We start from the raw sequence: 26097 nt of genomic DNA, 5'->3' as shown, positions 1-26097 counted from the left end.
GTTAGTATTTAACACGGGTCTTTTGAACAAGTCTAACGAACTTAGCATGCCTTCTCGTAGCGCCATTGTTTCTTATCCCAAAAAATCGTCTTTCGTCCTTGCTTTTTTAGTTTTCTTTTTCCGTTGTTTAGGAGGCGCGCGTCTCTTACGAGTTCCACTGCCTGACTGGGGCTTACTCATTCTGTCAGCGGCTTTATGTAACAAATTGCTTCCGGCTAATCGTAAATTGTTGCGGATAGCCAATTTCGGATCTACACCGGATTTCAAATCACCGAACATACGCTTTCCGATACCTAGCGCTTCGCTGCTTAAAGTTTTTACCATAGGTGTAATATATCTCATTAATTTCTTAAATATTCCACCCAAACCGCGCCCTCTCTGGTAAACGGGGCCGGCAAACACTCCTCCCCCATATTAAGACTTATAGTAACGGAAATAACTGTCACTCTCTGACATCTTTCTTGAAATGAAGTCGAACGACCGTCTTCTCCGCGTTAAATATAAAATTTTCTCAAAATCAGTTTTTAAGTCTATCGCGATCAAATCTAACTCTCTAGATTTAACCGGGTAATAGTCTATTTTGTCGTATTTAATATAATTATTACGAGGCTTATCATTGCTCGCTAACGGTATAATTTTCATGAGAGGAGCGAAAGTATCTCCAGTATACTGGGGGTATATTAAATTCGAATAAAGATAAAGCGTAATCGCTCCTCTAGATAAATCGGCGGGATAAGTACGGTCGTGACCAACCAGGTCGAAATCGAAAACCGTAAATCCTAATAATTCGCCTAAACCTTTCTTACTCGATTTGAAGAAAATAGTGACAGCCCCGTGATCAGCTCCTACATGGATTGTGCCAGTAAGGTTTACACTGAAATGAGTGAGGTTTCTCACGTGATCGGGTATAGCGTTTGACATGGCGTCTAATATTGCTTGAATACTTAAATAAGTTCCAATCGGAATATTACAGTCAACTTCTACGTTGCGTGTAAAAGTCATATCGCGTAGATGATTTTCTTTGATTTCAATATAATTTAGATGATTTAAAATTATGCTCCTCGTATAGGAGGTTACCGGTTTTGACGGCTGATATACCCCCGATTGATACCCCGTGTCATCATTGCCCTCGAAACATAACAGTTCTTTCAAAGGTCCGTCAGGAATAAATAACTCGAAATGGGCCTTCTTCTTGGTCGGGTCAGCGGGGTTATGTATTGTCGGATCGTAAATCCAATAAATTCCATGGGGTTTTTCCCAGATTTTAAACGAAATGTAGGCGTCCAGTCCTTTTTCCCTTATTCCTTCGTTAATAGCGCTTACAACTTTTTTAATCAGACTATATTTGATGACGTATCCGGCAGTGTCTTTTTCTGCTTCCAATTTAGCGACTTTTAATGAGATTTTATAAATGTAAGGTCGTTTTTTATAATAATCAGCGGCTACCGTTTTTAATTGAAAATTATTAGTTTTATCCGTGATATTTCCCTAGTTGGGAGGCAAAATTACTTCCGACACGCCAACTACAAACTTTTCCGGTAGTGTTATAGAACGACCCAAGTTAACTTTAAAGTTTGACTGAGTATTTGCCGGATAGAGGTCGCTAGAGGCGTTACTCGGTAGAGTTACGTAAAAGTCCTCCATTTTTATAAATAGAATGACGATCTCTTATTTGAAGGGGATTCAAACTCGTGACTATTTTAATTTGCTATTTACAAAGTTGTTCGTTCTACCAAGTAAGCTACCGTCACCCCTACTCGACATTCGTATCGTTTCCTACAGCTTCTCCTTTCATGAAAGGGCAAAGCGGTGTCTTTTCCAAGTGTCGAATGAGGGCTACGCTTTTCCAATCGGTTATGACTAGCGGACAGAAGGCGCAGTTTACCGATACGCTGTCCGGTAACGAAAAAAACCCTTGCGCGGCCAAGTCTGATTTATGTACACCTGGTACCCTCCAATTAACGAAACTCATTAATCGTTTTTTTTCCGAAAGAAATTTTAAAGGAATATCGTGACTATTTAACGCAGCCATTTTTCCTTCGCAATTTACGTATACAACGAAATCGCTCCGAAAAAAAATCTAGATGTTCCTCTTACAGCGCGCGGAGTATCCTAGGAACGGCGCATTCCTCGAGTCTCCCCGTAAACACCTGCTCTTAATCAATCAAAACCTGTCACATCGTTAACAATGGAAAACGGGGAACAGCCCGAGTATAGCTATTCGAGCCTAGGAATTCCTTTAAAGGAGCGCTGACCCCATTTTTTACAATTTCGCGCCAAAACACCAACCAATCAGCGCCACTGACGCCATTTTTAATAATTTCGCGCCAACCAATCAGCGCGAAGTACACGCGCGATCATGCGCCACCTGGCGGGGGTCAATGACCCCAAGTTTCCTGACCTAGTTTACGCCCACAGGGGTGGAAAGAAGCGGGGACTTTCGGTGCCGACCCCCACGTGTACCTCTACATGGAAAACCCTCAAAGATGGTAGACACTCCTACTAGCGTATGATATGTTACTTATTGCAGCAGCTACGGAGATATTGAATGGGAATTTCGATGTAAGTAATTAAGTTATTTTAAAGCAAGCAACACCAACTTTACCAAATACCAATGCATAAGAGCGGAAAAAGTTTTGTTATTTATAACCTATACAATTGTCTCCACGTGTCAGTTATTCAATAAGTTTTCGATTCGAAAACATATTGGTATTTTCCATTGACCAGCTAAGTCATACAATTTATTTATTTATTTATTGTTTGGATCGGGTAAGGATTAACATAGTATTATCGTGTTGACTTGATTTGGCTCAAAAATACTTGAAACCAGAACCGAATCGACCCTACGGCAATCCTCACCAGTATCAATACTCAGTAACTTAGGCACGTTTGAAACGTTCCGGCAATTTGGGCTGGCAGGCGCCTTTTATTGTTCTATATTGTACTTGCTTGATGTCGAGTGGTCTCGGCCTATTTAATATATTAGTAAACCAAGACCATTAAATATTAAAATGAGTTAATAAGGTTACTTAAAGAATCCTGGTGAGCTTAAACTTCAAAGCCACACTGTGACATTTTCCACCACAAACTGTATTAATACTGTCATTTAATTTGGCTACAGTAAATTAAATTTTGCAAAAATAATTAAATTTTGCAAAAATAATTAATTAACTAAGCTCTGGGCAAAACCCCTTGTCAATTTTTAAAAATTTAACTATCCTTCTGATTTTTTTTACAACGCCACCGTGGTAACCTTAACAAAAAATGTATCTGTAAAGATTAATGATTGGTTTCGCGGATGTGTTGCGTTGGGTAATGTGGCTGTAGTGGTGTCACTGTTGTTATCAACGGTGTCCTTATTCGACGGCCCATTAGCATTTCCGCCGGAGAGGGCAGTTTGCATATCGGCGTGGAGCGATACTCCATTAGAATATATTGCAGATCACGCCCTTCTTGGGTAGCCTTCATCACCATATTATTTATGGTTTGGACGGTACGTTCCGTCATCCCATTGGATTTTGGGTAATGCGGACTGGAGGTAATGTGGTGAACACCCCATTGGGCAAGAAAATTCCGAAAAACGTGCGAGTTGTACGAGGGATCAGATATTAATGTTTCGAGCAAAGTGTGGTTTTAAGAATTGTATCACAGCGGCGGCATCGGTTGTGCGAAGTTCCGCTGCTTCGACAAACTTGGAGTAGTAATCGACGAGTTTGATCAGGTTCTTGGCGTTCGCGTGGAAAATGTCAGTGCCCACCACTTCCCATGGCAGTTGAGGTATTGTGTGGGGGTGAATGGGCAGTGGAAGGTTTGCTGGATCTCGTTGGCGGCAGATGTGGCAGATTCTGATATATTCTGTGATGTCAGTGGTCATGGACGGCCAAAAGACGTTTAGTTTCGCCCTGGAAATACATGCGTTGACACCTTGGTGAGCCACGTGTATCTGAGCAAGAGTCTCAGCACGCATAGAATCTGGTATATATAGGAAATTTCCTCTGTATAGATGATGTTCTGACTCGTGTGGCTCTTCCTTGTAAGGCCAGAATGGTTTGAGTGCCAATTGCAGCTTGTCCCGGCATGTTGGCCATCCATGGCGTATGTATTTTACTAGCGCCTGACATGTTGTGTCTTGGGTAATGGCACGTCTGTATTCATCTTGTTTCGGGGATGACAGCACCGTTAGAGAGAGTACGGCTGTACTTTGGCCTTCTATCTCTTGTGTGTTTATTTCCATCGTTTATTTCCACCAGCAAGTGTGTTCCTGGGACGTACACTACGTGCAGATTGTACCTCATTAGCCGCAATACCATACGTTGTAAACGTGGTGATAATAGCTGCAAAGGTTTGTGTAGGATGGAAGTCAGTGGTTTGTGGTCAGTTTGCACTGTGAACTGAGTGCCGGCCACGTAATAGTGAAACCGCTCACATGCGTATACGACTGCTAACAATTCTTTTTCGATTTGCGCATATTTCTGCTGGGTCGTGTTGAAGGAAGTGGATATGTATTCAACGGTTTTGGTGTGCTGGAGAAGGATGGCACCGACCCCAGTAGGACTCGCATCCACGGAGATGGTGATTTACCCCTGGGGGTCGAAGAGGGCGAGCACAGGTGCGGTTGTGAGGAGATGTTTGACCCGCCGGAATGCAAGCTCCAGGTTCTCATCCCATATAAATACTGCCTTCTTACGGAGGAGCACCCGAAGTGGAGCAGTCTCCTGAGAGTAGGATGGCAGAAATTTCGCCAGGAAATTCACCATGCCCAGAAATCGCTGTAGTTGTTGTCTGTCAGCAGGGGAAGGTATGTCATCTATAGCAGAGGTTTTTGAGGGGTCTGCCCGTATCCCTGATGGGGAGATTATGTGTCCCAGATAACGAATTTGTTGTACGGCCAACTGCATTTTAGACGTACGGAATTTTAGGTTGTGTTGACGTGCGCGATCGAGCACTTGTCTCAACAACTGAGTGCCGGCCACGTAATAGTGAAACCGCTCACATGCATATACGACTGCTAACAATTCTTTTTCGATTTGCGCATATTTCTGCTGGGTCGTGTTGAAGGAAGTGGATATGTATTCAACGGTTTTGGTGTGCTGGAGAAGGATGGCACCGACCCCAGTAGGACTCGCATCCACGGAGATGGTGATTTACCCCTGGGGGTCGAAGAGGGCGAGCACAGGTGCGGTTGTGAGGAGATGTTTGACCCGCCGGAATGCAAGCTCCAGGTTCTCATCCCATATAAATACTGCCTTCTTACGGAGGAGCACCCGAAGTGGAGCAGTCTCCTGAGAGTAGGATGGCAGAAATTTCGCCAGGAAATTCACCATGCCCAGAAATCGCTGTAGTTGTTGTCTGTCAGCAGGGGAAGGTATGTCATCTATAGCAGAGGTTTTTGAGGGGTCTGCCCGTATCCCTGATGGGGAGATTATGTGTCCCAGATAACGAATTTGTTGTACGGCCAACTGCATTTTAGACGTACGGAATTTTAGGTTGTGTTGACGTGCGCGATCGAGCACTTGTCTCAACAACTGATTGTGGTCGCCTGGGTGTCTTGCACTAACTAGGAAATGATCGGTGGATATTTTCACATTTGGAAATATATGCGGTGGGTAGATGTTATGCATTTTGCGTTGGAAGATTTGAGTGGCTGTGCAGATTCCATAAGGGAGGCGGAGAAAACGAAACCGGCACCAGGGAGTGCTAAATGTACAGAGGTACGAGCACTCAGCGTCCAGCTCAATTTGCCAGAAGGAACTTTTGGCATCAAAAACAGTGTACCATTCCGTACCATGCAGGTTCGCAAAAATCTCTTGAGCAGTTTCAGTGCGATGTGGTTCCTTTTTGATGTGTTTGTTTAGTTCTCTCGGGTCCAAGCAGAGTCGGATGTACCCATCTGGTTTTTTTTTACTATCACCATGCCATTCACCCAATCGGTGGGTTCCGTTACTGGAGTAATTATATTGTTTTGCTGCATCCACTGGAGTTCAGCAATGACATGGCTGTGGTATGCCTGAGGTAATTGGCGCGCCGCCATGACGAAAGGAGCGGCGGTGGGTTTTAGAGCGATGTGATGCTGTCCGGGAAGTTTCCCGATGGCGTCAAAACAATCGGAATATTCGACGATCAGCTGTTTGGCAGGTTCTCCTAACGGCGAGGTATGGGTGGATGATGACCCATGGGTGTGGACCATGTGAGTTGTGACAGGCTCTTTGAAAGTCAGATTGTCAGTGGGTTGTGCAGAATGGGATGAAGTAATCTTGGACCGCACACGGATGAGAAAACCAAGTGTCACTGTGGCACTGGCGTTGGGAATAGGAACAGTCTCTTGGGTGGTGACATAAAATGTACAGGTGGTGTAACAATGTTCAGATGCACAATGTATGGTTATCATACCCACAATTGGAACAGTATGACCCGAGTACGAAGAGAGGCGATGTAGGGGTCGGAGCAGGGGCGGCTTGGCGGGCAGAGACTGGTAGATACTGTTCGGAATAATGTTAACCTGGGAACCCGTGTCCAATTTGAACATCACGGGCAGATTCTGGAGATAAACCGTGTCAAGAAATTCGTCACTGGCAAAGAGGGAGGTTTCAGTGGTATTGCAATAGACGGTGGCCGTCAAAGAGGCTAGTCATAGGCCTCCGTAGGCATGCGGATCATATGGTTCCGGTCCAGTAGCGTAAGAGTCAGGGCAGGAAGAGTCGGACCATGAGAAGTGGGCGTCCGGATAGGGAGTCTCACCCGGAGGATCCGTTGTGGAATGATGCGTGTAGTCAAGGGGCTCGGACTAAGTGAAATAGGACGGAGTGTCGGCGGAAGCAGAGGTGAGCTCATAAGTAGATCGTCCGACGGAACGACCAAAGCTGGCCCAGTGGCCCTTGCGGTGGCAGTGGTAGCAGGTGGCTTGTGCAGCAGGGCAGTATCGGTGAAACTGGTGGCCAGTGCCGCAATTGCGACAGCCAGTCGGCTGGAAGGGGCTGCCAAAGCTTGAAGGGCGATGCGAGATCGGTGGGTGAAGTGCGGGGGAGCGCACAAATCGAGGAGTGTCAGGAGGGAGATGAGCCGGAAAAGTACGGGGTCCGGGGAAAGAAGAGCAAGCGAAGTTGGTGCTAGCAGTGTTGTTACGGCCATGCAAATTTCCACGGCGGGAGGTTTCCCAACGGGGTGAGTTGTAAATCACCTGGTCTTGCAAGGTCTCAGAAGTTTGTGGGGCTTAACATTAACATACTCTTGAAATTGTCTTAACTGGCGAATACGTTTCGCGCTACGACTGAAAAAGAGTACACATCTCGCGCCAGATCCTCAATGGTTCTTGGCAATTTAAGGCATGCATATGAGGAGCATGTATTTATCGAATGGCAAACACATCCGATTACAAAAAGGTTAGGTATCTTAGCTTTTAATAGGGCTTTAACGCCGCCTAAATTTCCCATCATTACGGCCGCATTATCAGCTGCATAGCCGATCATATTTTCAAGTGATATTTCTAATTTACCTAAAAACTCCAATTTTTCTACCGTTTTCACGTCTGCATTAGGCACTTCTAATAAACCAATTTATTTATCTTTAGCCATACCAATTTCTTCGTCAAAATCTTAAAATGACAGCCATACTTTTGGTTGCGCTGATATCCGTTGTTTCGTCTAGGATTAGGGAATAGCATGTTTCTTGAACTTTTCGTGTAATATTGCCAATCGCTTCATCAGCGATTAAGCTCACTAGCCTCGTAGTTTTCTTCCTTCCCCACTTCAATCCTTGAGCTATTTCCGAGTCTGGAAACGCACTTTTTAAAAGTTCTGGCAAATGTTCCATTACTTTGAAAGCAATGTTGTGCTTAGCTAAAAATTCAGATAATTTCCGTTCACCGATCTAATGTTGAGATCCAAGGGAGTTTCCTGGGTTTGCTTGCGAAAAGCCGCCTTTATCTCACTTTGGTTCTCTTTGGCGCGACGCACTTTGTTTAAATTTTTCACATGCATCTAGGTAGCAGGGTTGAGAGTTGGGCGGTTACCTTCCAATTTGGGCGGTTTTCGATGGTCATTTTGGGGAAAAAATCAGCTGGACGGAAAGTGGGTTTTTGGGTGGTTTTCAATTTAAAAAATCTCACATGTATTAAACTTATTTTTCCGAGAAAAAAAAGCGTATTATATATAAAGCGTGTCATGGTTCCATATTTTTTAAAAGACATTTCTCTTATTTAAAAAATAAACAAAACGCTATATAAAGGATAAAAACGCATTTCGAAATTTTAGTGGGCATAATTCTTAGGTTCATAATCTAATTTAATTTTTGTGGAGTCGTTTTGCTTTATAACAAGTTCAATTTCACCTAAGCTATGGGAAAGTGGACTAAGTACAAAAAGAAATATAAAAAGGAATGGGAGAACGACCCCGTTTTGAAAGGTAATTATATATTTCAACGTAATCGAATTAATTCCATGGAATACGAGTAGGCTTACATTAATCTTAATTTTTATTCCTAGATTTCATCGCAGGGAAGAAAGGCGATGAAGACGCAAGATGTTTATGGTGCCATTGCACCATTCGAATACAATACCGAGACATTATTGAGCACAGCTAGACAAGAAAACATAAAAGTAACAATCCTTCTGGAGGTGGGGATCTTGCCGGAATCCCGAAGATTAACGCGATGTTTACAACGACTCGGCCAATGAAGGAGATTTCAATTAGCAAACAAAGGCTGGAGTTAAGAATTGCTCCGTACGTTGCAGCTAAAGCGTCAATTTTAGCGGAAAATTAACTTGGTGAGATATTAACGGATGAGTTCGGCGAATCCCGTTTTAAAATGCATAGAACAAAATGCGGGGCAATAATTAAGAAAATACTAGGCCCGTATTTCAAAACGTCGTTATTAGAAGACATAGCAAACGGACCGTATTCCCTTTTACTAGACGAGTCAACGGATATTAGCGCAACTAAGTTACTATGCGCGTCCATAAAATATTTTAGTAAACATAGTTCAGATTTCGTCATTACCTTTCTTGGATTATTAACTGTGCCGGATGGTAGCGCTGCTATCTAATGCTCATGTGGAGCGAGTTTTTTCCCATGTTAGTTTAACTAAAACTAGTTAAAGAAATAAAATGCGGCCAGATATGCTTCGAAGCATACTGTACATAAAATTTGGATTGTTACGTTTAAACTTAAAATCATCTCGGTTTGTATCTCCCACCAGGGCCGTCTTAAGACCTTTTGGGGTCATGGGCTAATATATTTCTTAAGACCTTTGTGATCCCCAACGGTCAGGCTTTATATGTCCGTTGTCTAAATTCAACTACACAATAATCAAACCAAAGCTTTTAATTTCAAAAGTATAAATGAAAAGAGACTTAAAACCGTTTTAATTCTCTTTTCATTTAGTTTTTCACCATGTGCTTCTCTTCACTTCTATTCAAAAGTATAACATAGTCCTACTGAAAATAAGATTTTTCAAATTACTTTAGACGTAACTAAAATATACATAATACTAAATGAGTATAAATATTTAATTAACTAATCCCTAGAGTAGAGGCGGTATGAATGGCCTTAAAGAATGATTTTTGTCTCTCTCAACGTTTAAAACGTTTGAGATGTTAAAGGATATGATTAATTTAAATAAACAAATAGTTTGCCACTAATTTCTACATTGCATTGAATAAATCCACACTTTTAATATGTTAAATCTGGCGGCACGTCACACGTGAGAGTTAGAAGTTCTAACGACTCTACATGACATTTAAAAGTAATGGTGCGTGAAACAATTGAGTGTTCCTCTGAATTCTGCGAATGGTATGGGAGAAGGTATAGGTTAATTAGTACGTGACCTCAATAATTCTAAATCAAAATATTGCATGTAGTTGGTACTCCAAAGAGCTAGAAAACGTGACGTGTAGGATAAACTAACAGTCTACGCACACTAAAGCTGTTACTTTACTATAAGTTCCTACACAGTTTTCGCTGGCTTTTCGTCGTTTTCGCCCTCGCCAATTTCCTTGGGCTGTTTTAGCCTCTGTAATATGGATTTTTTTCTTCTGATACCGACAAAAAGTGAAAACGTTCTAAAAATCTAGACATTATTTAAAAAAAAATATTTTGGAAATTTTCATTGCAAAAACCGAAAATGTACTAAATTTTTAAAACGTATTTTCGTATTTCAAATTTGAAAACGTACTAAAAAAGTACTATTGCACTGCCAGGAACATCACTGCTAGGGGTCCCTCTTCGCTCGGGTTCGCGCGACCATCGAAAACTTTCATAGCCCAATTTTCGTTTCTACCCTCCAGCAGTTCATCCCCCTTTGGTTGGAACACTTCTCGATATCTCGGTTCCTGTATCTTCAAGACATGCTGTCCCCTTTTCAAAACTAGCCGATCTCCCCACCCTGCCTAACCTTGAAAGTTATTTTGAAAACTCCCGCAAAAATACGAGGTCGCGACTATGCAGAACGTAAATATGGAATCACTTTTTAGAAAACAGGTGAGGTCAATACCGATTTTTTTCGGTGATATAGTGCCTTTAATAACACTTTGAAAAGTTAAAGGCGAGGTGTAGTCACTCGTAAATATATTGAACGCGTGATTACTGATTTTCGTAAAATTTTCGGTGATTACCAGTTATTTATCGTAATTTTTGGGTAGAATTCCAGTGATTTTCAACAATTTTTCTGTGAGATCCCGTGATTACCTATGATTTGTACATCTGATTACTTAAGCGACTATCCCCTCGGTTAAAGTGAATTTTGAGAGAAATGGCTAAGGAGTATATTGGGAAAATATTTCATAAGATTTCAGAATAAAATCAAATGCAATTTTTTAGAGATAACTTATAGGCAAATATTAAGAAAGTTTCTCCGTGGAAAACGTGAGAAAAATAAAGGAAATTTTATAGAAAAATTTCGAAGTTTTAGGAAGAATTTAGGTTTGATTATATTGAAAGACCAGTTTATATTTAAGCTTTGGGGGCTCAAAAATAAACTATTTGAGATATAATAAAAATTACCTGTGCCAATATAACTAGAAATTGTTTTTTAAATAATAAAACATAATATAGGGTTTATATTTAAAATAACCATAAAAAAATTAACCAAAAAAATTAAAAAAACCTTTTATATAAAAATCAATTAAGAGCTGATTGAGTTTAACATTTATAATAAAAACTTTGACATTAATAAAAAATGTCAAATCGAAATATTGTCAAATATTTTAACATTCGGCAAAAAATCCAAAATTTTAATCATTTTTCTAAAATAAGTTGGGAAATGTTTGAGTAATTCTTGAAATGTTTAGAGAATTTTTGAAGTATTTTTCCGAATATTTGTTTTTCGAAAAATAAATTATCTACTGTTTCTTAAGAATTTATTTTAAACATTTCTTAAGAACGTTCTGGGAAAAACCAGCAAATTTTCATTTTATTACCCAAGGGATTCCTTAAGAAATTCCAAAGACAACCATTAAAAAATTTCTTAAGATTTCCTAAGACGATTTCTATAAGGGAACAACGGTTATCTAAGCTTAATCATTTATGTTAAGAGGAATTAAAGAAAGGATAAACCTTTAGAGTGGAAAACCGCTACAGTGAAAATGCAAATGACGTGTAGAGTGGCTTTAAAACTTCCATTTAGGAGTTTGATTCTTGCAAAAGAACAGCAATTGCAGATGAGAACACTTAAAAATATCAGACGGGTCTCCTACGCGAAAAGGCAATTAAATCGACTTAAAGACCATGCTTAATGGTGAATCGCCCAGCTTTTCCACACCAAGGTCTTAGATACACATTAAGGTTTAAGTGTTGCAAAATAATTTAACATTCCGTACGCTCAATTGGCGCTTGAAGTAGATTTTTCTAACGGTTGCACTCAATGTTTTTGATTGAAACCAATGGGAAATATTATTTGAAATACGAGCAGAATAAAATATAATAGTAAACTGTTTGTACCTTTATTTTAAGTAGGTTTAAACTCGGGGAACCTTCGACGACGATTGGAGTTTTATCCTTTTGCTCAATGAGAGATTCGAGATCGTCTATTTTATTGTAACACACTTCTGAAAACTTAGAGCGCATTTCATTGCAAATGTGCATGACAATCAGCATGGAAAATATGGCGTATGTGACGATAATTATGCTTCCAGAAATAGAATAACTTCTTGAACCTATTATTGATTTAAAGAATAACCACTTAACCGTCAAATAAGACTAGGAAAACACAAGTTGCGCTAAGTATACCTAACCAAAACTTAATGTTGTTGAAGAAAACGGCAGCGATCTAAGGAAAAGAGATATTTGAAAGTCATTGCGATATAAATCACAGGTAAATATTATTACGAAACAAAGGTGGACCTACAAATATTTATCTGACATTTATTTGTATCCATGGAAGAGATTAACCTATGAACGATCGTCGGCCCCCGCAACCGGGTCAACCGTGAGCATTAAAGTAGATAGGAAGAGATCAGTTAGATAACAACACAGGGTTGGCAATAAAACCGGTTTTTTCATGATAAGGCCACTGGTATGGTTTTTTGCAAGGTAAAACCGGATTTTTGGAGTTTTATCCGGATTTTTCAATAATCATACATTTGCTTTGTTATTAAATAAAATCGTGTTATTTTCCGTCCTCCACTATGATTCCCCCCTCCCCCCCACCCGCTTTTGCCATCCAACACCAGGCTTGGAAATAAGTTTTTTTAAACTGGTCCTCATGAATTATAATAACAGTAAATTACTGTTATTACACTTAATTACAACAAATTTGGGATATTTCCATAGCCTAAACTGTATGTTTCCACCAATAAAAAGCTCTTTTTTGGCTAAGTATAGAAACGTTTCTTAGTGATTTTTTTTAAAACAATGAGTTTTTGAAAAGTTGAAATGGATTTTAATCCGGTTTAATCCATGTGGATAAAACTGGACTGGTTACCACCGTGCCAACCCTTTAACAAAAGCTGATGCCATTAAACAATGAACAATAAATCAATATTTGCCACCGAAAGTCGGGGGTAAATAGTCTCAATCGCGTGGCCACGACTACTTGCTACCGAAAGTCAGGACTCAGAATTTGCGGTGGTATATAGCAACCACCGCGCGATCGAGTCTATTTGCTCCCGAAAATTGGGGGTCTTTGATTTTCGGTAGCAAATAGGGTAGCCGCGCGGCCAAAGCTATTTCCCACCGACACGAACCGAGCCCTGACTTTCGGTGGCAAATAGTCTCACAAAAGATGGAGGCTATTTTCCACCCTAAATCTGTAGTTTTTTCGTTTCGGGGGTAAAAAGTTTTCGCCGCGCGTACCGTGGTATTTGCCACCGAAAGTCGGGCTTACATTTTAATGCTAAATACAGAAATCGGCTTTCATAATAAGATTATTATTAATTTCAGTTTATTATATATGTATGTTTTTTTAATTTCTGGCTGAGTAGCGTCGGTTTATATGGAATTTAAAGTAGGGGTCGTTGACATTGTCCATTATTCAGGGGCTGTTCATATCAAGCAAAAGGTAACAATATATTTTTGATAAAATTATCTATATCAGCATATTTTATTTTGAAAAAAATGTTTTGAAGGTGGGAATTCTCCATTTTCTTATGTAGTCAAGTTGGGGTACTTTTTAAAGATTTAGTTGTCACTATTGGTAGTATCTGTTATCCATAAGAAAGGGTTTCATCGAAATCGGACCAATTGATAATCAAAAATTTAACCTATCAAATCTTGATTAAAATTCGATGAACTTTATTTAATATTATAAACTTTTCATCACGGTTTGGTTGGTCGATTAAAAAAAAACACATACATTTTGCGTAGGAGTACTTATCTAGAAATGTAGGGGTTGTTCATATAGAACGAAATGTTACTATATGTATTATTATTAATCAATTATCAATTAATTAACTTTATTCATTTTAGATTATTCCAGTGTTTCTTGAACTATCAGATTTGGGCGCTTAACTCGGTGATCAATTAGGGTTCGTTTATAAAGATTTCTTACTTTGTACTTGTTTTCGAAAATTTATATTTCCGAGCTTACGTAAGCGTTTATTTTGCTTTGTTTGGATTGCCGTCTTATTTCACGATACCAACAGGGGTTTTCCATACAAGCCGAAAAGGTAAAATATACCTATTTTAACATTATTTTCTTTAATTGTCTGCCTGTTGGTGATTTTAGGTAACAAGGTTGCCGCGATAGGGTCGCGATGGCGCCTGGACATTTCCGCTTGGAAACAAAAAAGAAGGTAACCTCGAGACCCCCGGCATCCCCCCCCCCCCGAGCGACCTTTCGTAGATCAGGTGACGTCATCAGTACCATCATAGGACAAGAGTCTAGGTGCACCAATGACCCCCATAATGGGAGGTCACTAATTACTTTTTGTTTTCTACTCCGCCCTAAAATCCTCGGAACAAAACCAAGAGACAGAGCCCCAAAAGACCTGAACTCTGCTTTTGCGAGAACTCGACAGAACTTGAGGGAACTCGAGAAAACTCAACTTGTACCAGGAAGGAAGGAAGTCCCTCTTCATTACCCGGATAACTCTGTTTCTCGGGCGAGAGAAAGATCATGTCGAGATAAGTATAAAATAATGTGCGATGAAGTAGCGCTTTGATATTAATTAACCCTCAATGCAACCCACATGATCGGAACAACCCTCACTGATTGCATCGATGACCCACAGCCAGGACATTCCGACTGGAAGAACATAAGCCGAGCAGTAATAAGTCTGGGAAGCGTAATGCCCTCAACACCCTCAAATCACCAGTTGATCACCCAATATCTAGCCATTCCGAGATAAGAAAGCCAGATGACCGAGACCAATTCCCTAGCCTAGCCGTACATTTCAGACCAAAACCTGAAGTACCTATGCCCCCGTTAGCTTGTGAAGTTAAATAATATAGGAATAAACCTGCAATCGGGCCGCAAGACCGTAGACGAATAAATGAAGAGAAATAGAGAAAGTGTGAATCAAGAAAACGCATAAGCAAGCAGTCCCCAAAGACGTCCCGTTCTGTGAAGTGCGTGTGTCGGGCATCTTACGTAAACCGAGGAACGAGAAAACCCGTAAGCGAGGAGACGACAACGTAGCGGAGGACACCGAAACCAAGTGATGAGCAGAAAGTTTCTATCATAACCCCCCCTCCCCCATTAGAGAGTACCCAGGGTCGAAATACGAAAAAGCCAATGAAAAGTAGAGAAAAAGTATTGGAAAGAAAGCTTAATAGCTCGCTATTGTTCGAGAAAGGGTTTATAAGCAGGTCTCCTCGAGGTTGAGAGTTTATTCCACTACGTGTATTTATACCGTTTGGATTACCTTTTTCGTTCGAACTGTACCCTCGTTGTTAATATCGTCATTGTTTAATTCTAGAATCTTTAATTGTAGTATTTTAATTGTAGGGCCTAGTGTTTATTATTACTTAGTGTAAGGGTATATTTAACTATGTCCTCTCCGTCCTTTTAGCCCAAGATGCCAGAGGTTAAGAGTAGTTTAAATAATAAAATGCATGGAAGGTTTCGTTGGCTACTCGAGCTATATTTACTCTGGTCACTTCGCGCCTCTTTTTTAGTCCTGTTCAAACACCTTCCTGTTTTCTTCGTGCATTCCCCTGTAGCACAAAGAGTCGATTTAGGGTCGGGCTTTATTCGAATAGTCGCTTTTCGGTCCTGGTCCAAATGCCGACTCTAAAAGCCTTAAACCTTTTTGAGATAATTTCGCGTAAGTACGCTTTTGATCCCTTTTAAGGTCGGTATGGTGACCATATATTTTGGACTACTTGCCGGCTCAAAAACGACCTTACTAAGTTTAGTATTAATTTATAAGAGTAACGAAATTCAGATAGTAAATAAGAAACAAACTTTCTTATTATGCCCTGTAGCACATTTAATTCGGGCCGACGTCGGACAAAGCCCTCAAATGGCTAGGCTGGCCGACGGTCGGCCGACCTTTGGTCTTTCAGTCGAAATGCCCTAGGGAGTTATGGTCGGCCGGCCTTTAAAGCATGACTCTGTGCCGACTAAAAATGTACCTGTTTCTTACTCCAGAACGACGTTGGGCCACAGTCGGCCCAATTTCAAACCGTGACTCTATAACGACTATTAATGTGATGGTTAACCGACTCCAAAACGTCGTCGGGCCGACTGCCTAAAATTGCGTATTTCTATTGCGTATCGATTCTGATGCTAGAGGGTCTATACGAAAAACCAAGACACCGGAATCAATTCTAGTAGGATTGTCCGCCATCTTGGAAAATATCCGCCAATGTTTAAAAGATTGTTACTCGAACCCAACCAACACGTAGAATAAAATATGAGTTGTCACTTTTATTCCACGTGTTTTGACAATCTTTGGTAAGTCTGTTAACCCTGTAACGCCGCGCCTTAATTACAGAGAGTTCATTTAGGCTTGGGCTTTGGTCGTAAAGTCGCTTTTCGGTTCTAGTCCAGATGCCGACTCTAAAAGTCGTAAATGTTTTTGCAATAATTGCAGTTAAGTACGTTTTTTATCCCTTTTAAAGTCGGTATGGTGACCTATTAGATTGGACGACTTACCGACCCAATAAGTCTTATCAATGCAACTATTAATTAGAGTCCGAACGTGGACCTTAAATTGTAATTGCAGTCGTGACTTGAAAAAGACATTGCACATTTATAACACGACTAATGGTCGACTTATATCCAACAGTTTATTTTTAATTTAATCGCGCAGAACTGTGAAAATTAGCGATTTAATAAAACAAATTAAAACAGTTTTTTAAATAATTTCTTTTCTGTACTCTATTTTGTCGAAAAAGATCATATATTCAGCCTGAAAATGTTTGCTTTTTCAAAAATCTCTTAACTCAAGTAGGTCATATTCGTGTAATTAAATATTTTAGTGAAATACATTGTTAATTCAAATCGAGGGAATGTTCTGCGAGCACTGCTAAAACATTTTCTGCCTCTTAAACTGTTTGGATTGAATCTGAAATTACGATAAATCGTTGATTCATGTATACAAACATAGAAAAAGATGTTACCAATACAAACGCAGCTAAATATTTTTTCGGAAATAAAATTGGTACATTTTTTAGGTCGAGTCGGAAATACGGTTAAATTGGTCGTCGGCCCAACGTCGTTTCGGAGTCGCTAAACTGTCTAAGTTATTTCAGATTCGGCCAATAGTCATTTAAGAGTCGGTTATATATCCATATTAAGTAAAATTTTCTAGTCGATCGACGGTCGGCCGACCATTATTCTACTAGGACAATATTTGTCGACCCCATATGCGGCTAGGACATTTTGACTAAAAAAAGGAAGGTCGGCCAACTGTCGGCCTACCATGCTGATCGACCTTTTCTGTCGACGTCGGCTCGACCTCAAATTGCTACATGGGATTACCTTTTTAAGTTGGCATACAGTCAAACGTTAAAGGTAGGCCGACCGTCGGCTGACCCTTTTTCGGGTAGGACATTTCGACTCAAAATAGTACGGTCGGCCGACCACAGATTTTTAATAATTCGTCGACGTCGGCCCGACTCTGAAACAATTCTTTTGTGCTGCAGGGGTTAGTGTGTTAAAATGTTATCGGAAATGTGTTCTTTTACGTTATCCCTCGAAATGAAAGCGAGCTTAACGGATTTTGTAGAATTTTTCTTCGTGAACGTCTATGTAGCTCCGACGTTGTCGTTGAAACTTCTTGAGAGCTCTAATTAACCTCTCTAATATTCTGCTTCAAACTTCTGAGTCTTAGCGAGTTTTTAAGCTTGATTAATATATACTAATTCATGTTATGGTTATTACTTTAGTCAATCGTAAGCTTTGTTTAACGATTTGTATTTAAAGTTTTCAATTATTTGCAATCCAATTGGTAGTATAAAACCAAGAGAAGGAAGCGAAGTACGATTTGGCCCACTTTTTCCAACAGGCAAACCATAAAATAATATTAAAATAAGTACATTATCCTTTTCTGTCTGTATGCATTATCATAAAATGTATCGTTAAATAAAACGATAATATGAACAAAACCAAATAAATGCTTACGTAAGCTCGGAAATATAACATTCGAAAGGTGATACAAATACCAAGTAAGAACTCTTTAGAGACGACCCCTAATCGATCATTTAATTAACAAAAACTTGAGTAAGCTAAAATGAATATCGTTTATTAATTGAAAATTATTTTAAATATATATTTATATAGTAACAATTCGTTATATATGAACAAACCCTACATTTCAAGATAATTACCCGCACGCAAAATGTGTGTTTTTTTAAATCGACTGACGAAACCATGATGAAAAGTTTACCTAAAATGACCAACAGGCAGACAATTAAAGAAATTAATGTTAAAATAGGTAAATTTGACCCTTTTGGTTTTTATAGATGACCCCTGTGTATCGTGAAAAAAGACCGCAATCCGAACAAAGCCAAATAAACGCTTACGTAAGCTCGGAAATATAATTTTTCGAACACAAGTACAAAGAAAGAAATCTTTATAGACGATCCCTAATTGATCACCGAGTTAAGGGCCCAAATCTGATAGTTCAAGATTCACTTCAATAAGCTAAAATGAATATTGTTAATTAATTGTTAAGTCATGCAGCGTAAAATTATACGTATTTGCCTCAAAGCTAGCAATCTTGAAAATCGAATGAATTTACATAATCCCTAGTAGCACAAAAAAGATGGGCCGACAGCTGTCGGAAGGCTGTTGGCCAACCGTGTTGGGGCGGCATTCCTTTTTTAAGTCTAAATGTCCTACCTGGCCAACACATGGTTTTACTGTTGGGGGGGAAGCGGCAAAAGCAATAAGCTGCGTAACGGCCACCATCAGACCATGCACCCCACCTACAGTATTTCGCTACTTATCCCGATACATACCCAGCATGAAATTAAATGCTTTACCAGCAATCCAGAACTATATGTTAGCCATTACCAGGCCGTATCCTACATTTACCCAGCAATATACTAGCCACTTTACCGGCCCTTATCCGAAATTAACCCAGCATAATATTAGCCACTTTACCGACATTTTGCAGATTACTACCCAGCAGTATATATTAGCTATACTTAATACTTTATTAGATATTTTCCACCAGAATTAAATATATAAAGAACATAAAAAAATTTGAATCAAATACTTAGAAGATTAAAATGATTTATTCAGTAGGTTTGTGCTTATTATTTATTAATTCAGTCAGATTCAGAGTCCGATGTTTGTTGAAAGCCGTCAGTCGTTTGTTGTATGTTAACATTTTTCCCCCGCTTTGACCTTCCACCATTCCTATCCCCAGCACCCCGAATCCAATTTTTAATTGTCTTTTCAATTTCGTCTTCTGTGTTGGAGGAAAACTTCCTTTGTACTGCAGCTGGAATAATGTATTTAATATAATTAGCTACAATAGATAGTGCAATCTTAAGTTACGTAAGAAACATAAGGATGACAATTCCAAAACTCCTAATGCCTTTTTAATGGTAATTAAGTCTGTTTCGCCAATAAAAACGTTTATCACTGCTACTGACGACTTAAAATTTTAAACTATTATTTGACATAATTGCGTTTTCGGTTTGTAGCTAATGCGTAATAAGTAAACCTATCAGTTATTTTGCTAAACCAAAAGGGTAAATTCAGATTACGCGTTCACTTCGCGACGAACCATCTTGAACAAAAGCATTTAGTGTCATATTTAAGTTTTTTATGTTAATAAACATTGAGTTATAAATTGAATTCAAAAAGTTCACCTATTATTGCGTCTTTTAATTTAAGCTTTCCAAATGCCTTTTTATCATGGGCCCCTATCCAATTATAGTGAAGGATCAGATCATTGCTCAAGACTTTACTCATAAGTTTTTGACAGCAGCCTTTCATAGATTTTCCGCCGTATAAAGAAAAGTTTTTAACCTGAGAAAGCAAAAATTGTTAAGAAATTTCTTAGAGAAATCCATGTGAGAAACTAGTAACAATTGGTAATAACCATTTCAAAGTACTTTCTAGTTGTAGGTGTGTTATAATTAATTTAAAAAATAAACAATACAATTATTTTCCTGATCTCTTTGTTTTGAAGAAGTTCTTCGACTATTTCCATATCCTCCATAGAGGTTAGTGGCAAATCAGGAAAACCCTCAACGTCCTCTCTTTCCTGTGAATGAGATCCTTTTGAATTTTCCATCAACCAGTTAATTTTTACATTTAAATCTGTTAGCATGAACAAGACTTGTTTTTGAAAATTATCTGGACTTTGATCTACACAAAAAAAGCGAAATTAGTTTCACGGAGGGAATTTGTAGTGGTAATTTCATATATTTGGAATAATTTATTCATAATTATTCCTGTGTCATAACTTAGGTTCTTTGGTTTTTAACTATTCACAATGAAGTCTCACCTATTCGAGATTGCACTGGGCTATTCCAAGAAGTGTAAATTGAGGTTTTACGAGGATTGAGCTTATTAATTGATCTTTCATCCCTTCCCTCAGACATTTGTGGTGTTTCTGCAAATTTAAATCAAACATTGTCTAAGTATTCTATGTATATAAAAATACCAGTTTATATTTGATTACCATGTGAAAGGCTTCTTCCATAAGACCCTGTTGGGAAGACTGATGAATAGACTGAGTTTGAAGATTCATTACGGCTTCTTCGGCTCTCCCTACTACGGTTGTTGTCAATAGATCGAATAGTTGTAGAACTTGGAAATTCTTCTGTTCTTGTTGAAATAGAAGTTCTCAAAGGTAGCAGGTCTGGTTGGTTTTTTAATTTTTCATAAAAAGTCATATTCTCTGGAATGCTCTGGTTTTGTTTTTTATATATTTCTGGACCTTTACGTTTAATAAAGCTATTATTTATTTGTGTGTTTACGGATTTATTAGAGTGGTTTTTAACTTTGGAATTCTTTAATGATTTTTCAGACTGGTTATCTTTTTGATTCTTTGGTGTTTTGTCAGAGCTATTTTTATTTTTGTGATTCATTAATGTTTCGTCACGGTGGTTTTTCTCTAATGGATTGTTTACTGTTTCAAAATCACTATTTACGTTTACTATTGAAGAATCGTTAGTTTTATCTAATAGAATATTACTATGTACGTGTTTGTCTAACATTTGGAAACAACTATCATCAGACACCGTTGCAATCCTTTCGTGGCGAAGATCCAGTTCAGAAGAATTCGGTCTTTCGGTGAAACCACTAATTTCATCTGTAGAATTAATTTTTTTTTAGTTTTTCTTCAAATTACACAAAAATTGTTCATACCTGCACTGTTCAATGAAACGATTGGTGGCATTGGCAATGCAATGGCTTTCCTTCCATTGAGTTTTTTTTGACTAGATTTTGAAAAATTTTCTTCTTCTAATTTTTGAAAATATAATATTATAGAAAATACTTAGCTATATTACGGTATAATTTACAAAAATTTACCACTATCACTGCAGGAATATTTTCTTTTTTTTGTTAAAGAATTTTTTTTTGCAAGCCGAGCCCCTCCACGACCAAGTTCAGCCTCGCTAGCTAAATCAGAAGTGAACTGTGATTTTTCAAGATGTGCATGAGCGTTGATATATAATTCTAAAACAAACAATTTTTTTAAACCAATTCCAAACTATATGCGAATTACTATAGACGTTTCAAGCCAGCCGAATATATCGATTTATAAAATAAAGGATAGCTTTTGAGACTACAACAAATTTTCTACATACATTACACCACATAAAACTGGCTTAAAATGTTGAACTATTAAACAATACTACTAACCAGTTCGATATATGATTTTTCCCTTGCATAGTGGCCAAGTTGATTGAGGACTGACATTTGTTTTAATCCATTTAGTTCTTTCCGAACTAGAACGGCATTTTGGCCAATAACAGCCTCGTTCTGTTGGGCACCAAGATAATGGCATGGCCTCAACCGAGTTGTCATTTTCAAAGTGAAAAATTACATACATCTAAAAAGAAAAAAAGATTACAAAATTCATAAAAAATGCATGCACCCAAAATCAACTAAAAATAAATCTCACTAATATAAAAATATTAAAGAATTATTGAAATGCTTATGAAGTAAAATTAACAATTCACTATAGTTACAGATCTAAAATTTTTAAACTTTAAAGAGACCCACATGCATGCTCCGTGGTTGTCTAAACACAATTATCATTTTAAAAGCAGCCGAGTATCGTTTCTAAAATCAACTCTATACCTCCCCAGGCTTTCTTAAAAGTTAATTTTATTTTTCTAAATCCAAACAATACTTCAGGAATGATGAAGCATGGGTATAACCGTATAAAATGAACCATTTTTAACTGGATTAAGAAAACATTTGCGTTCAAAAGAACTCAATGGATAAGGTTTTACTGTTTTAGAAATTCTCGCCACGAACATACCTAATTGCGAAGAACGTAAGGGATAAGTAAAAATATCATCATGAAATTTACAGACACTCCCTGCCAACATTATCTCCTTTTCTTTGGTTTGATATATATGTCTTATCTTTATAACTTCAGTTGTATTTAACTTTATGCAACTATCCGCGAGGCTTGTAGTTAAGCTATATTGAGGGGTTTGTAACTTTTTGAAAGATGTGACATGTGGTGGTACATTAGGACTTCTATCAACAAATTGCTTTTTAAGAACTATAGCTCTATTAACTTTCCCCTTCATCGAAACCTTTCTATTTTCATTTACTCTTTTTAACAGCTGCTGCAAAGGCTTGTTTGGAGAACGAATTGTTTTTTTTAGTAGCTGCAAACGGTTTTCAAATGGGAAAGCGCTGAAGGAATCTAATGGTCCAAAATTCTGAACATCCCTAGCTAAATGTGTTAAAGCATGAACATTCATTGAAATAAATTCTTTCCCATAAAAGTTTGGGGAAGACGACACAAACAAATTCAGTAATTCTTCGGCGTAATCACGTAATGAAATACTTAAATCAGGTGATGCGAGGATGTATATACCACAGTGCAATAACCGTAGGTGATTTAATACATCATCAGCTACTATACCTTCAGCTAAAACTGGGCCAGTGTAAAGCAAAAACTGCCTGAATTCGGTGGCTTTCCATCGATCAACATGCTTGAGAGATCTTGGCTTCCTAGCAAAGTCATTTGGAATATACTGTACGCAGGTTTTTAGTTTATTTGAAAATTCTTGTATCTGTTGGGCACCAAGTCGAACAACATATGTTCCTTTTTTGACCCAACTTTTCAAAACTCTCTTAACAACACCGAGACAAACTACATGCATATAATCTAATGGGAATTGGGTCACTAAATTCATATTCAATCTCGTTAATGGAGATTGATTTCCAGCTAAATGATATTCTTCGTCATTTTGATTTCGAAAATCGGCATTAGTTCTGAGAATAATTTCCTCCTTTGAATCTTCTTTTAAAAAGGTCATCCGTTTATTGTAATAAAACCCTTCTATATTACATTTGTCGCAACTGCGATACCCAGTATGTCCTTTTGTGTTTTTAACATAAGATTTAGCAGGAGTGTCTAAAATAAATGGACCATCCAGTGCACACTTAATAATTTTACCAGCGTAATTAATTCCATTTTCATTAAGATCAGTTATTTCATTTACGAAGAGGTCTAGATATTCATCTAAACAACCTGGTTTTGACTCCCCACAAAAAACACCAACAGGGAATACATCACCAATTATTCCTTTTTTGAGACTGTAAACACCAACCAAAATTGGCCAAAAAGAGGAGAGAGAGCTCTTGAATAAAGGAATACCATCTATATTAGTAGCAAATCTTATAACCTCATTATAATCAGGATGAGAATCTAAAAATTCAGTTAACCCTGCTTCGAAACCCACGTGCCAATATTCACCACCAGCAACACTTTTAATATCATTAGTGTGTCTGGGTGTTCCCAAAAGTGTCCTCGAATCTTTAGGTAATTCATGATGACCATGTTTCCTTAGAATTTGTAACAGGGCGTTGACTTTAACTGTGTCTACGTTATGTTTGAGTATCCAGATTTGAAGATCCATAATTAAATCATTTACACTTTCAACACTAGAGACTTCAGATAAACTACTAGAAATCGTACTATCACTAGAAAAACTACTCTCTAATGAACTCTCAACTGATGATTGATAACTATCAGAAATGTCCGTACAATTAGCGGAATCAGAAACGCAAGAATTTGCTTTGCTGATATAAACATCAACATTTTCAGTGTCAGACGAGTCATCAACTTCAGTGTAAGCATTAGATAGAAATGAAACACTTTGTTCTACAGTTTTTCTATAACATGACCTTTTTCTACGTAAATGACGTTTACTTAACTTTTCTTTCGCGTAAGTAATTCCCAATCGTTTTGAAATTTTATCACCATTCATTTAAAAAAAGAAATTAGAACATCGTAGTTTTAGGAAAAACTTGCAAGAATTGAGTATTCAAAACAAATAATGGTAATTTTAGCCCACACACGTACATGTATAAAAAACAGTACCTTTGAAATTTAAGAATTTATTCTGAATGATAAATGTCTTGAGATCTGTAAATAAAATATTTAAGATAAGTAATTTGGTCACAAAATACCTAGTCTATAATTAATATGCTATTTTTTAAGTGAAATGGTTATGCGATTTGTATTAAATATAACGGAACCTTAGGTTTTTAAAAAAAATTAATTTCAATTTAATTTAATGAAATTAATATTTACTATAATATAATATTTAAAATTTAATTTAATGAATGAAGTGTATATTTGAAATTAATTTTTATACAATGAAACTTATTTAAATTTATTTTAATTTTAAACAATTTTAATAATGAAAAATAATTTTATTTAAAAGCTTTATTTAAAAATGATTCAAATCTAATGAAATTTTTATTTAAAAATAAAAATATAACGAAATTTTTGAATTTAAAATTAATTTATATTTGAAATGAAAATTTAATGAATTTCTTTTAATGGTACCAATCTATTTTTATAAAAATTTCAAATTAACTTTAATTTAACTAAATTTGGCTCTCAGTGCTACTATTGCTATTGAAATTCCACCTAAAACCATATATAAAACCTCACTCTTTATTATATGCTAAAGAAAACATTGCCGTTATTCTTTCAAAGCCAAGGCTTAAACATAGATTTTAGTGAGCAATTTTTCCTGTCTTTTACGTATTTTAATTTTTAAATAGATTTTAGGAATTGTGTTAATACAACTTACCATTAGATATTGAAGTCTTCCGTCTTTTGAAAACCTTAATTGGTAGATAAAGTTGAATTTACAACCGTAAACCTTCTTACCACCAACAAAGAACACGCTGGCCGCGGCTGACTACGTCTTTTGTTTCTTTCTCGCTTTGCTGTGCAGGGTTACCGGCTTTTGAAAAGAATATCGCGCCGAAGTCAAGTGTAAAAACCGCCGAAATTTTGGAAATTCCGCGATTTCATTTCAATAGTTTAGTCTTTTTAAAAATTAAAAAAACATATTAATTAGTTGAGATTATAAATTTATAAAAACACTTCGTAAAAACAACAACTCGCGAGTGAAAATTTTCACAATACAATTGTATACCGCGGAATTCCGAAATAAAATAGCAAAAACACAATGGGGCAGACATACCTATCCCTCGACGATTTAGCAGCGAAATAATATATTTTTCTCAAATTAAATTTTTTATATTTATTTAAAAGGAATTTAGCGCAAGTAAAAATATATTATAAGTTTATAGTGTAATTCAAAACCTTTAAATTTCAAAGTTAAAGAAAAGTAAATAGTAAATTTTAAACTGCAGGTTCAATGCAGTTATGTGGCATTTTGCCGACCTACAAAAAATGTGACGCTGCCCCAACACTAATCCCACAGTCATGTGTCGGCTTCGAGCCGGTATTCGACACTTTTCCAACTCTCGGCAGTTTGCCATATCTGCGCCTCTGACCCAGCTCCGAGCCAACAGGCCTGTGCTACTAGGGATGGTTTCAAAGTTTTCACAGTAAGGCAATAATATTCTAAAGACATACTAATATACATATACAAAATTAAAAATCAAATATTATGTCATAACCCATATAACACCCGAAATGTTGAAACTGGAAATGTAAATAGTGAGAGAACGTTTAAAACTATTGGGCAAACATTTATAACTTATTTAGGCCCGAAGCTATTTAAAAAATTAGACAATAATATAAAA

At 37.6% G+C, this 26097-nt stretch overlaps 1 protein-coding gene across 1 annotated transcript; it reads right to left on the bottom strand.

The window, feature by feature from the left end:
• Nucleotides 1-19096: 19096 nt before the first annotated feature.
• Nucleotides 19097-25860, bottom strand: LOC149928560 (uncharacterized). The gene is made up of 10 exons (XM_090158660.1): nucleotides 25131-25860; nucleotides 24410-24454; nucleotides 21703-21892; nucleotides 21370-21516; nucleotides 21205-21300; nucleotides 20516-21148; nucleotides 20339-20446; nucleotides 19991-20199; nucleotides 19698-19857; nucleotides 19097-19324 (listed from the first exon to the last, which is right to left on the bottom strand). Exons 3-10 carry the CDS (start codon nucleotides 21890-21892, stop codon nucleotides 19149-19151), a joined length of 1719 nt encoding a protein of 572 aa, XP_090014786.1. The 5' UTR covers nucleotides 24410-24454; nucleotides 25131-25860; the 3' UTR covers nucleotides 19097-19148.
• Nucleotides 25861-26097: the final 237 nt, after the last annotated feature.

This window comes from Leiobunum rupestre, chromosome 9 (assembly GCF_980474605.1).
Source record: "Leiobunum rupestre chromosome 9, qqLeiRupe1.1.hap1, whole genome shotgun sequence".
Classification (NCBI taxonomy): Eukaryota; Metazoa; Arthropoda; class Arachnida; order Opiliones; family Sclerosomatidae; genus Leiobunum; species Leiobunum rupestre.
This window is presented reverse-complemented; position numbering and strand designations above follow the sequence as displayed.